The following is a 13229-nucleotide window of genomic DNA, read 5'->3' on the forward strand; positions in this document are numbered from 1 at the left end:
TGTGGGGACCTCAGACTCGGAAGGCTACCGAATCGGATGTTTCAGTTCATATTCTCCGCGGCGGTACATGAAAGCAGCTTCATCAGGCCCCATCAAAATTTATGTAAATGGGCGAGAACTCATGGCCAAGATGCGGCTGTCGTACACACCGCCTGCATGCAGCCTCAACCCGGTCTTGGTAACCGAACTTATACCTCGCTTCTGCCTTCTCTCATTGGGCCGCAGTTCGAGCCCCGGTCATCCAGACCGCGGACACTGGATCACCCGTGACGTCCTCTGGGGCGTCTTGGACGATGGCAGTGCGGGAGAGGACAGTTCGGGACCAAGTTAGCGGCAGGCCCAGAAGGAGCGGCGACCGGACGACGACGTCGGCATGAAGTCGTGCTCGTGGCGTCGCGTCAGCGGAGACTTCTCGCTCGACGTGGCCAAGGACAGGGCGACCAGGACCAACGGCGGTGCCGCGCACAGGGCCAGGGATGTGGACGAGTTCTACCTTCGGGTCACGCAGCGACAGGAGCAGCACCTGGTGCCGCTCAAGGAGGACCTTGCCGACTGGCTCAACAAGTCTCTCGGTGAGTGAGTCTTCGAATGCTGGATGGCATCTACCGTCCGCGTATTTGAAAGTAAGTATCCTGGAAGTCTCTAATGGCCCCCGTTTCGCTAAGGAAATTCTCCGGATTGCGGATGACTTCTCCTCCATAGATCTATTTGAAAAGAAGTGCCCTGGAAGCCTGGTGGTAAACCTTTCGATGAGAGGCATCCCTTGGCGACACGTTGGCCGCCACTCTGAGACTTCGAGGAGACTTTTTTTTTTTTTTTTTCATGTTCATTCCACCAGTTTCGACCACCTTCGTATTATGTTTGGTCTGTGCTATGGTATGGGATCCTCACTGACCGCCGTAGCTGAGTTGTTTGCTACAAAGCGCGTTCCGATGATAAACTTACACTGAGCTCTTTTGCAACATGCATTTCGTACCATCAAGATTCAGCGTCCTTGGCAGACGATACGTGTTGGTGTGCTCTAAGCATGCACGAGCTCTCAGCTGTAGCGGATTATGTATGAAGGCTAGGTCAAATGAGGTTTGCGGTAATAAAGTTCACTTCTCTTAATATGAATAGACCGATTTCACCAGAACGCAATGCATTAAGGGAACTTTGGTATCTCTGCACGTGCCACAACCTTGCTGGAGCCCCGCGCGTGCAGAGCACGAGATGTCTCGGGCACTGCCGCCTTTCTCCTTTGAACTAAACTTATGGTGGTTTCGCGCATGCGCCAAACGCTTAATGAAATAAATCTATGGCAAAAAAAAAAAAAAAGAAATGAGGAGGGTGTATCGGGAATGCATTAGAAGGTGGTTGATTCCATTTCAAAAACTTATAGCCAAAAAGGGCAGCATTTTTTTATTTGTGCAATGTTTTTGTTTTTGCTTGCTTAAGAAGGATTCCTGCTGCAGACGCCAGTACGTGCAGCGCGTGTAACTACACTCCCGGCACGGTGCTCGGGTAATTTAGCCAGAGGTCTATGAGCCGGTTGTTACTGCTTTCACCGCGGCACTCTCCCAAGAGCGGCCCACTCTCGGGCTAATTTCTCCGGCACCTTGCGTCGATTAAACGAAGGGTCTATCCTTAGCCGAGGACGTCCACGCTCGGGCCTCGTTTTTTCGAACGCTCGCTTCCGCGTTGCCGCTGGTTGTTCGGAGCAGCGAGCTCGTTTCCCGAGTTCCCCGGGAAGGTCAAGTGAAGGTCACGATGTCATGTTTTGTCTGCCGGGGCGCGTCCCACGTCGGTACAAGGACGGCGCTCTGGCAGGAGATACTTTGTTGTCACGCGCTAAGTGGTCCCATCTTTTCGATCACGCCTTGCGCCGCGTGGGCGACGAAGTGGGCGCGCTTGACTTCCTCCAGGAATTCGTTATGATGGAGACGTCCGGTGCTGTGGCCAATGAGAGCCCCCGTCGGACCAAAACAATATCCCCCTGAGGCCACGAGATATTTCGAATGCGTGAAATCAACCATTCTTATGCCTCTATATGTCTGTCTAGGTCACGCGACTTCACAGGTATAATGGTTTCTAAACTGACATTGAAATAGCCCTGTCGTCGCTGTCTCAATTCCTTCGAACCCAGTTGCAGTCATACTAGCTTTTTCATTTTGCGATAGACTACAACCAAAACTATCAATACACTACGTGGTTTCTAACTTACTGGTGATGGGACCTGCCGGCCCGTTGCTTTGGCTATAGCCTCCGTAGCGTTAGACAAAATGTATAATATCTGCTGTCCTTGGCTTGGCGAAAGGAAAACGCGTCAGCCGGAATATATGAGCCACTTAACTGCCTCGTTCGTTTTATAGCTGATTCGGTCTTTTAATGGCCGGATGCTGTTTGGTGTATTGCGTTTTAGACACTCGATTGATGGCAATTCTTAACGTCCGGTTTGATTAGACAAAGGATGTGTCGCAGTATGCGCACAACTGCACTGGCTCACCGGCCATTTTAAGAGTTTAATTGAGGCTTCGCTCCGGGTTTCGATGGTGCTGACTATTGCTGCTCATTGGCTGTCACCGATTATATATGTGCTGGGCCAGAGGGCATAATACAACGGTACTAAAACGTAGGCGTAGTCCATTAGCACGCCCGACCTTCACTGAAAGAAAGAAGCGCGTCACATTGAACTAAAGATTCGCGCTCTTTAGCCTAGACGCACTAGATCAGCAGATAACCAACTTTTATTGTAACAGATTCGGCGCTTAGGTGTTCCTAGCAAGTCTAGATCAGTACCGCTTTCGCAAACTTGATTTTTTTTTTTCACCGTCCGTCGACGTTTAGGCATTTGGAAGGTTCCTGGCAAGGTGCATTCGGCGTGTGTGCGAGCAAACTTTGTCGTTGTTGGACTGGCGACGTGAGTCTCTTACTGACCGGTACAGCAAAAAACAATATGTCAATGCAAGTTTCACATCTTTCGCCTATTGCGACGAACACCGATAGACGCAAACCAGCTTTTCTCCGTGCGACGGGAGCTGGTTTGTCAAAGCTGGTTAGTTCACCGACGGAGCAAGCCAACATTTTGGTAAACCGAGCAGCCTTCCGCAGTGTTGCTTGATCGGGAACATATTCTTTCCTCGCGAGGCCGTGACGGTTCGGCGAGGATTCGGGAAAGGGACAAAGAAAGTTACGACATCTGCGAAGAAGATCAGAGCCACGTGACAGCTCTGTACGGGCAGAGTGCCCTTCGACGGAATATACACTGTCACGTGTCTGGCTCCAATGCTCTGTTTGGCTCGCGGGGCCTGGGACTTCGCCGCTTGGCAAGTTATGATTGAAAGGGTGTATAACAAAGTACACTGAACACGTGTCTGCGGGAACCTTGTTTTTATTATTGGAACGGTTTTTTTTTTTTAGCTTCGTCATTTCTTTTTTTTTTTTTTTTACCATGCGTAGTTTTGAGACGAAAGAGCATAAGTTTGGGCAGAAGTGGAGCTGCAGCTGTTCTCGTCTGGATCGATGCGTTGCAAAACCCGAAAGCGAAACGGAGGACACACGGCTAGACTGAGGGTGTGACGTCATCGGTGCCGTCGTCTGCTCGCATACTCTCAAGGAGTTGCGTCCATCTCAGCGCGCGTACACTGCGGGATCGATAACTGCGGCTGGGTGGCGCCGGCGCCTCTTGGGATCAAAGGCTGGGCCATTTTTGTTGTTGTTGTTTTTTAACGTTTTTTCGCGCCTTCGGCACTCTGTTGACAGATGTCCTCCCTTGGCTATAGTCTCCAATTAGATGGGTGGACAATACGGCAGCTGGCATACTCTTGCGATATCGGGCGGCTGCTTGCGCCACCTAGCCCTTTGCTTTGGAATGAAGAGTGCTACTGGCATCGCGCGATAGATACCGAACTTGGACTAGTCAATTCCAACTGAGATTATATAGCTGTATCCACTCTCATCGTTGGGAGTTGAGGACGGAAAAGAAACGACGGGCAGAAATACTATAAAATCGACTTAGAATTTTGTGAGTGGTTTGCCTGCTGTCCGTTCTCAAGCCGCAACAAAACGTCAAAGGGAGCATGTAACTTGTTTCCTCGATTTGGCTAAATGCTATCCATTCGAAATTCTTGATGTTCATACTGTACGAAACGTGCGCTCGTTTGCTTCACGCGCTGTTATGAAAGAAAATGAAGGAATAATATAAAATTCTTCAAGTCGTGTCTAGCCAGAACAGTTTCTCAGCCAATATTCGGCCGTTTGGCGCTTGTGCCAGCGTTCCTCGCAACCCGATCCCCTGAGTGGGCAATGCTAGTATAGGACATGCTCTACTCCTGGCAGTTCTTAGAGTTCTGCGATTTCAGTCAACTCATTAATTGGCCGCGGACGCGAACCCTAATGTGCTAGTTCTCTCGCGTCGTACTGTTCCCAACCTGAACCTCGTGTTTTTAATCGTCCTCCCTCTGTTCCACATTTCGGTCGTTAGGCCTAGCCAGTTTTCGTCGAACACCAGGCAGTAGCTCCCCGCTCGTCTCCATCAGGCTTTTTCCCGCTGGGTAGTGTCGCCTTCTCCAGAGTTGCGATATGCAGTTAGTAAAAATCGAATCAATATTGTTTCGTGGTTCCTTTAAACCGACATCCCCATATCTATCCGCGTGCCTTACATCGGATTCCCAGCATGCATCTAGAAGACAACGGAGGACGTCACATATATTTCTGGATGGGCTGTGTGTGGTTTAGTCCACGATATTTGCAGCTAACGCCATCTGCAGGTTACCGCGAACGACTCGTGCTTCCGTCTCCGCTCCGAGTGAAGTGCGTGCTCGCGAAAAATGCGGAGTGGTTCGGGCGTTTCCCCGACAGTTTGTTTTTTTCGCCAGCGTCCCAGAGGAGGGCGCTGGCGTGGGAACGACGCGGAGGGAGCAGCAGAAAAAAAGAAAAAGGAAAAAAGACTCCGACCGAGAGATGGCGTGACGAGTGTTCGTTCTACTTTTTTCCCGTCGTCCGGAAGGGCGTGTTGATGCCTCCATCCATGGCTTTTTGCTTTGCAAACTTTTCCCGTTCACCAACGCCCTCTGACGTCGAAGAGGTGAAGGCCGGCGCGTTTTTTTGCGAGTGCCGGAAGCTCTCGTCCGTACTGGCTGAGGCGTCCGAATATACGGGTGGGCGTCGTAGAGACGAACACTTTTGGCAGCGAGGTTTCGGGCAATACCACATTGAAGCAAGACTTTTCCCCACAAACGTCCTCACTAGCGCGTCAGCGTCGCCGCCATTGCGTCGTACAGCGTGTCACGAGGAGCGCGACGCTATAGCACGCGACGTCGCCAGGACGGACGAGTGTGCGACTTTGCGGTGGCTCTCGTCGAGTTTCAGCGTGTCTTGGGTCCACTAACGATGACGTCATGCCGAGGCCTTGTCTTCTAGGTGGTGTAATGGTGGGGGGACCGAAGTTCTCTTCGTTCGGCCGTCGTCGCCCCGTCTCGTTTACGGCGCGGTTGGGTAGTTTCCGCGAGTCTTTTCCGAGAGCTCATGGTTAGGGCAATGCTCTGTATCAACTTCTGGTAGTCGGCGAACGCTAAGGTGTGGTAATCAGAATGTCTGCGCGAGGCGCGGGACGACGTACCGTGGGTCCCTCATGGGGGCCATAGCATTCGACCTTTGCCAGGTAATGCTGGAACGGAGGAACAAAAACAAAGCAAGCATACACGACGTTTTCATTATGAAAATCGTTCACCAGCTTCAGTAGGTTTTCTTCATCCTTTCGACGGTATAACCCTTAGGGCGCCACAGGATCCTCGTTCGCATTGGCTGCTTTTCTGTCATATGAAAGTTGGCGGCATATTTTTCGTTTCGCTGTTGTTGTTTCTTTTTTCGTCGAGAGCGAAGGACGGATGTTTGTACACCGGAATACGAAACAGTCGGTCACGAAACTTCGTGATGAACTAAGCCTATTTGAATCCAATCTATCCAAACTCCGAATGCAGCGTATTAATCGGTAAAAAAATAGAAGAAAAAAAAACGCGCCTTTTTTAATACGAAATTAAAGCAAAAAAACGCAAGTTACATGTCGCAAAATTTGCTCGATCTCACTTCGGAGTAAAGGTTTCGTACCTTGGCGCTCGACAACCTGCCCTCCTCAATCGTTGATTTCTATCTGTATTGTCGTGCGACATGGTCCGCCAGGGTAACTCGGATCTACCCGAGATAGACACCGAGCTGAGGGCAGACGATCGTCTGCTACCGAACTAAAGCGTGACGCGGGTCGATGTCGGCTCGTGACTTGGACGGGTGTCGTGCGGTGGCACGACCGTGGCGACTCGTCTCACGGCCACTTTTAATTGTGAGAGCGTTAGCTCCTTTTGTTGCGGCAGCACGGTCGTGAGTCAGCGACAGGTGAACTTGCACGGGTTCCCCAGAGAACGGACCGAGAAAAATACACGGAACGAAACGGAGAGTTTTTGTCTGCTACCCGTGCAGCGAAAGCGAAGCAGACGACAAAAACATCTGAGGTCGTGCGACGTCTGCTTGCTCAACTTTGTTTATTTGATTTTTGTTTTCTGCATAGTGTCCTGAAATTACGCCGTATTTCCCGCTTCCTGATGCGTGCAACATTGTAACAATGACGTATGCTCTGATGAGCAGAAAGCACACTGAGCAAAATAACGAAAACGTAAACAACGCCGTTTAAGGAAGTACAGCATGTAAACTAACGCTTCTAATGTATTTTAGACGGCCCGCAAAAATCTGTTTCTTAACGTATCGCGCTGAAATTTACTACGAAGGTTCAAACAGGTGATGGAAATTTACAGAGACAGAAATCAGGGATTTAACTTATTTCGTTCAAAAGATAAACGAAACGAAAACCTGTACTGGGTAGTCTACGCCGCCACTTCGCAGACGATGCACGCATAGAGAGAAGTGCTGCCGACAGATGGCGTACTCCGCGTCGAGGGAGCACCGGCCGATTTGAGTTGATAGCAGACGATCTCGCAAAAGAACCCGAATCGGCGGGCGCTCCCTCGTAAAGTGCTCGATATCCTCACTTATCCAAGTATCGCCATCGTTTGATCGTGCCGCGGGCGCTCCTACTGGATGCCGGCGACACGTAGCACTTTTTGGCACATGTCGCATCCCACATCCATACGCTGCTGTGGCTGCCGGTGACGCACCGTCGTTTGCAAGCACGCTCCTATTGGTCCATACTCTAGATGTCGGCGCCGCGCCGCCGCGACAAACTAGATTGGGGTCATCGCTCCGCCATTTTTTGTTTAAGTGCGTCCCAGCATGCACGAGCTTGGCGGTACTTGTTTATTAAATCCACCCAGCGCTTTACTTACTCGTTTACTTCCTCGACGCAGCGTACACCTTCTGTCGACAGCACTTCTCTCTACTCGTGCATCTTCCGCAAAGTAACAGCGTAAAATGGCCTTTTTTTTTCTTTTTATCGAGGTAAGTATTTTTTTGTGTGTAAAATTTTATCACCTGCTTGCACCTCTGCTGAAAATTGCAGCGCGATACGTTGAGAAAACGAATTTTGTGTGCCATCTAAACTTCTAAAGTGCATGCCTTCTAAGCGTTAGTTTAAATGCTTTAATAGCAGCTTCCTCCGGGTGCTGTTCGTATCCTAGCGAATTACGTACGTCACATTGTTGACGCTCCATGGAATATATTTTCCGCCCAATGGTCTTTTCTGCAAACTTCGTGCTTGTTGTGCGTACACCGTTTTTGTTTTGTTTTTGTTTTTTGTTCGATGTTTTGTTTCAGTCTTTTGAGATATATGCGGAGGAAGTGTCGACGAAACTACCGAAACAGGAGGCTGCTTGCCTTTAGCTCTGCTGGCTTTGAGGATCGGGCTATTGGTGAGGGAAGCGAACATCTTTCTGGTCTGCTCCTACTATTCTTACAGCCCGTTAAATTTGTTTGCGAAAAATGCAATAAAAATTGTCTGAAATTTTTATATATATATATATATATAAAAGAAAACGCTTCTTCGGATATAACGTATTTTGAAAGAAACGGCGTTCCAAAAGATGGCATGGCATCGACTTGCCGAGTTTTGTGAACTTAATTAATAATGAATTAATTCATACTTTCTACGGCAAATAACTTATGGGTGCATGTACATTAATCAGGGTTCATAGCCAGTGGTTGTTCGTGCAACATTCGAAAAGAAATGCAATACGAGTAGACAATTCAGTGCGTCAGCAAAGTGAAAAGCCTGAAAATCGGTGTGACAATTCCTAAAGCCCAATCCCGGCCGCGCACGTGCCGTTGTTGTTTCTGCAGCCAACGGCAGAACAGCGTTGTGCCTTGTTCAAACTAAAAGTGAGGCTATTCTCACTGTTACCGCTGGCTGCAGATACCGCCTCGCAGGATACCGCCAAAAATGGCGACAATTAACTGCACATGCGCAAAGAAACCCACGACGAAGCAGCTGTAGTCCACGGTTTCCGTGGAGAACAAAGTAACCAAAGAGCGAAGCAGAAGAAGACAAGTAATTCCATCGTACGGTCAAAGCTTCGGGGGATCGGTAATCGAGTGTGCGGGTTCAATCCCCACCCCTGCCGATCTGGGTGAGCATCGTACCGGCATGCGGCCGCGTATCGCTATTGCGCGGTGCTCGTTAAAGACTCCCCCGGTCTAGCGGTCGTACTGCACAGGCTAAATTTCTCATCTACAACGTAAACCAGTTTCACCGTACCTCAAAGCAAAGCGACCTTACGCTGTGTAAATACGAATCTCCATTTCGTTTTTGTTTTGTTTAGGCGTCCCACGAACTTTACCGTACGTCGCGCAGTGTAGGTCCGCCAAGGTAACATTCCCGTTGTGGGAATAGTTTTCTTTCTGCAACGTCAGGCAAGCATCGAGTTCTGAGGATCTACGAGAAAAATAACGCACCGGAAGGAAACGGGACGCTTGCTTCCCACGGGGAAGAAAAAGCGAAGCCTGACGACGTAAACAACTCCGTTGTCGCGTTTTAGACGACGACGCTGCTTGAAACCCTCTCAGGGCCACTTTTAATTCTGGGAACTTTCGTTCGGTCGACAGCCGAGCAGAGGTGTGCGAAACCGAGGTGAACTTTAATGGAGTTTCGATGACAGCCGACGAGGCGCTGTGGGCATGAAGGCGCGTGCGCGCGTTTGTGTGGACCTGTCACTCTCAAGTTTTGAGCTGCGTCCCTGGTAAGACTAAAGCAGCTACGTTGCGTCCTTTCAAGCGCCCTGTTAGTGCCCGTGGACAAAGCAGACGCTATAGTTTACGCCCGTGGATCGAGCATCATGGTGTGCTAGGACGGCGCTTTACGTCAACATGAGATGGTCCCGTCTCGCTTATTTTGTGGTCGCATCTTGTAGATTCTAGTCGCCTGCGGCCTATGGGCGGGATCACTAAAGCAGACGAGACGAAATGCGCCGCAAGACAAGGACAGAGTAAGTAAGACAACACGAAGCGCTTCGTTCTGTCTTACTTACTCTGTCCTTGTCTTGCGGCGCATTTTGTCAAAATAAGTCATGTACCAACGGGCCCATCTGTCCCTATTGAGGCGAGACGGTCGCGTCGTTCAGATCGTCGTCTGCTCTGCGTGTAAGTGGGGCTTCAGAGCCGGCGCGTGTTTTCGTGATCGACGTTGGCGGATATTCGTGGATCGGGCGTCCTTTCGCTAATCTGTGTGAACTGCACGCTAATCATGGGGGCGTGTGCTTACTTTTATCTGTTTAATGTTTCATTTATTCTGTTTCAAGGTTGATTGCCTCCGTTCGTGGTAGCAGACGCCATTCATCTCCATGGCTTCGTTGGACGCCATTTTCCCATTGAGTATTTCCGCAAATCGCTTACAACTTCTGAGTCATTTAACGCTTGTAAATCTTTGGCAACTATTGTCTCAACCGCCCGGCATTTCTGCGCAGACGACGACGCGTAGTTTACGCTTTGCGCTGCGAAAAACACCGTTCATTTTATTCGAAACACCCGGCACTTCCTTATTTTTGTTTTTAAGTGAGGGGGAGAAGAGGATTTCGCGCCTTCAGGATTGCAGGAATTCGCAAATGCAACGTTACCACGACCGCTCTTCAGTGAACCACGCCATCTAGGGATTGTCCGAACTCGGACGGTCGGGTTTAGGGAAGTGTCCGAGCTAGGGCGGTGTCCATCATGAGGTGTATGTGTCGAGGTAAAACTCAGTCTGCTTTCTCATGCGTCTTTCTAAAAGGCGGCCGGTGCAAAGAGCTGCGGGAGAGCGCCCGGGTGTCCATTTGCACGTCGTTGCCCGATGCTCTGCTCGTGCACGAAGCGCCCGCGGGTGCTCTGCGAGTGAGTGCCTAACGGTTCCTCGATTAGCCACCAGGGGGCGCGAAACAGCCGGAGGAGCCCGCTGCATTTCGCTCTTGTGACACCGAAATTAATCGTGCTGATCGATGAGTTGCATCAATCGCTATGGCGGGCCGCACTCCCGAATCAAGGACGTACAACCGTTTCGCGAGTCGCGACTCGTGCACATACTTGACCGCGTTCGTCGCGGAATGCTCACTGCTTAGTGTGGTTCTCGTATTACGCGGAGACAAAAATTTGTACCGTGTATGTTATCTTTGTAAGTCGAATATACCGCTTTTGCGTGGTGAGAAAGGATTTTAAATCGGCTAGAGACAGATGCATCGCAGAAGGTTTTTGTGTAAACGACACAACCAATTTTCGGCGTTGAGTTAAGCGAGATTCGCCGCTTGCACGCACGCACGCACGCGCACACGCACACAAACAAACACGCACGCACACACAAAAAAAGAGGACCCGCGTTTATTTCATTAACTAAATAAGATGGTGTTTATTCGTTGTATTGTTTCTTAGAAGCTCACATTACAAGTTCCCGCAGACAACCTTCGGATTCTTCATGGAGACGCGGAGAGTGTGTGACGAAGCTTGCGCTGATCCCGTATGTGAGCTCGGTAGGTGCTCAGCTGTTTGAATAGCAATGCACCGACCCTTCCAGTGACGAGCCAAGCCAAACCGATCCACGAGGTTGTCTCCCTTGCGCAGCCGTTGGCAAACTTGTATCTGTAGACACGGACCGCCGATGTTTGTCACCAGTCGATTGAAGCGCTACCCTTTTCGCACGCTTCGTCGCGTCTCCGCAACGAGCGCTCGAAAAGTAGACGCAGCGTGCAAGAAAGGTCGCGCTCCAATCAGTTGGTGACGAATGTTGAAGGGGACACAAGGCCTATAGCCCCTGCATACGCTTACTTCTGTCAATATTTGGTAGCGTTGACTGATACTTGTCTTCTCCCGCGCAGTCGCGCAGTCTAGGCGGATGACTCGTGCGGTGCCTGTGTAATCGCTCGATTCCCGGCATGCAAAAGGTGCTTGTATCCCGCGCATATAATACGGCAGGTAATGGGGGCGGCGCGGAGAGAGGTCAGGCCTGCTTGTAATCTCCACCGCCTGCTCTCCGGACGCATCACGCTTCAACAGGCTCGTTCATGAGGAAACGGCGCAGAATGGGAGCAGTGAATTCTCTTTTCGAGGCGCGGGAAGCACCACGATCCACCTCCGTGAAAGCGCGCTCTAGCGCTGGAGCTCTTCATAGACCAATGAACGAGCCGAAGGGGCACCACTACGTGCACCGAAAACCTTCTCCGCCCACGCAGGAACCCGCAGAGCGATCGTCACGGGGTGTACGAGGCCTGCGTGGGGATTGGTCCCTACGAACGCGCGATTCGTATACCGCTATACCGATTTACGTGTGAGCGTCGGTGGTCGTGCTAAGGGAAGGGTATACCGTGTAGACCAGTGTCGTTTTGAATGTTGCGTAATTTCGGTACTCTGCGCGCGGCTAATGCGTTTCTCTTTTACGTGGTGGGGGTGGCGCATGCGTGTCACGGCGCCGGAGCGTTGGCGGTGAAACGCCGTGTTGCCGCTGGGAACGAGGCTACGTTATTGCGCGGCAGGGACGAAGACCGCGTAGGAAAAATAAAAAAATAATGGCGTGTTTAGGCTTCAATTAGAGGACGCTCGCGGGCCGTCGTCGTCTTCTTTTCTTTTCTGGGACGAATCTACTTTTAGAGCCGACTCGTTGACGCGTTGTATCTCGCGGCGCGGTTGGCGTGCACGTTCTACTTTGAGCGCGGGCCCTGGCAACCCTGGGAACGCCTGAGCCGAAGGAAGACACTCGAGACGTATGCCGAAGGTCCGAAGGCTTCCCGGGACATTTGTGTATACCTTTGCGCCGTAAAATTGGTTCGTCGTACTACGACACAGCGAAATACGTCCATGTCTTTCTGTGTATCGGCATATTTATATACGCCTCGCAGGTGGGCTCATTTCCGTCTTCTGCGCATGAGAAATGCGCATGAGAAAGGAAGCAGCGGTGACGTCAGAACGCCGAGCCCTGATTGGCATCAAGGAGAGAAGTCAAAAGACTCACTGGCGAGGTGTCCCGAGGCGCCGAGGTTTGTTTGCTATGAACCGAGAGTGAGGGTGTTTAGTCTCCGCAAGTTCCCTCCCAAATACTTTTTCCCTCCTTTCGTGTGCGGCGAGACTCCTCACTCTTTAACGGCGTCGGCGGGTTGGCGCAGTTAACGTCGTCTGCTTTACGTCTGCTAGTCAAAGCAATGGCTGCTTTACCTTTCCTGCGTCTGTCGGAGATTCACCGCTTTTTCACCGCGAGAGTCACCGCTGCCTCGGAAAACATGGAGATGACAAGAGGAAGTGATTGACCTCTTAATCTAAAATTGAGGTCAGCGATCAAAGTATAATACGGGAAGGGTTCACAAGGGTCGCGCGGGCATATTCCATTCAGCACGCCAGCCATTCGTGGGCAGACGGTCATGGCCGAGGACCGTCGGAGCACCGCTGCGCCGAGTCGGAGTGCCTACTAGGCCTATCTGCCGAAGTCGCTTGGTCGGGGTCAGTGAAATCGTGGCCGTTGGAGCATTCCCCGGGTGTTTGTGGATCCACGTTCTTGTTCGTCGTGGTTTATTTCAAGTACTTTTTACTTTTTTCCTTGCTGCTTGTGATCGGGACGCGTAAGAAGAGTACGTACAAAAATAAACGTCCGTTGGTCGTCGCGACCAAGTAACTGAGCGACGCTGTCGGCCATGCTGATTTGATCGTAAGAAGTGCCAAAGCCGGCGGCTTTGGAAGTGCGTAAGACAGCTTCGGAGCTGTCGTAGGATTCCGTCGTAACCTGCGCAAAACTTACGATAATTTCGTTTCGTGAATACGAATTTGTTCTTGCGTTTTGTCTTACGCACATTTTTGGCGTA

At 50.7% G+C, this 13229-nt stretch overlaps 1 protein-coding gene across 1 annotated transcript in view; it reads left to right on the top strand.

The window, feature by feature from the left end:
• Positions 1–229: 229 nt before the first annotated feature.
• The window catches only part of LOC8039642 (growth arrest-specific protein 2), a 122997-nt gene continuing 109997 nt past the window's right edge, over positions 230–13229 (top strand). Inside the window, exon 1 of the mRNA XM_029981559.4 lies at positions 230–572. Coding sequence (XP_029837419.1) covers positions 374–572 — 199 coding nt within the window. The 5' untranslated portion in view covers positions 230–373. The remainder of the gene's footprint in view (positions 573–13229) is intronic.

The sequence above is a fragment of the Ixodes scapularis genome, unplaced genomic scaffold (assembly GCF_016920785.2).
Source record: "Ixodes scapularis isolate PalLabHiFi unplaced genomic scaffold, ASM1692078v2 PGA_scaffold4__175_contigs__length_147842914, whole genome shotgun sequence".
Lineage (NCBI taxonomy): Eukaryota > Metazoa > Arthropoda > Arachnida > Ixodida > Ixodidae > Ixodes > Ixodes scapularis.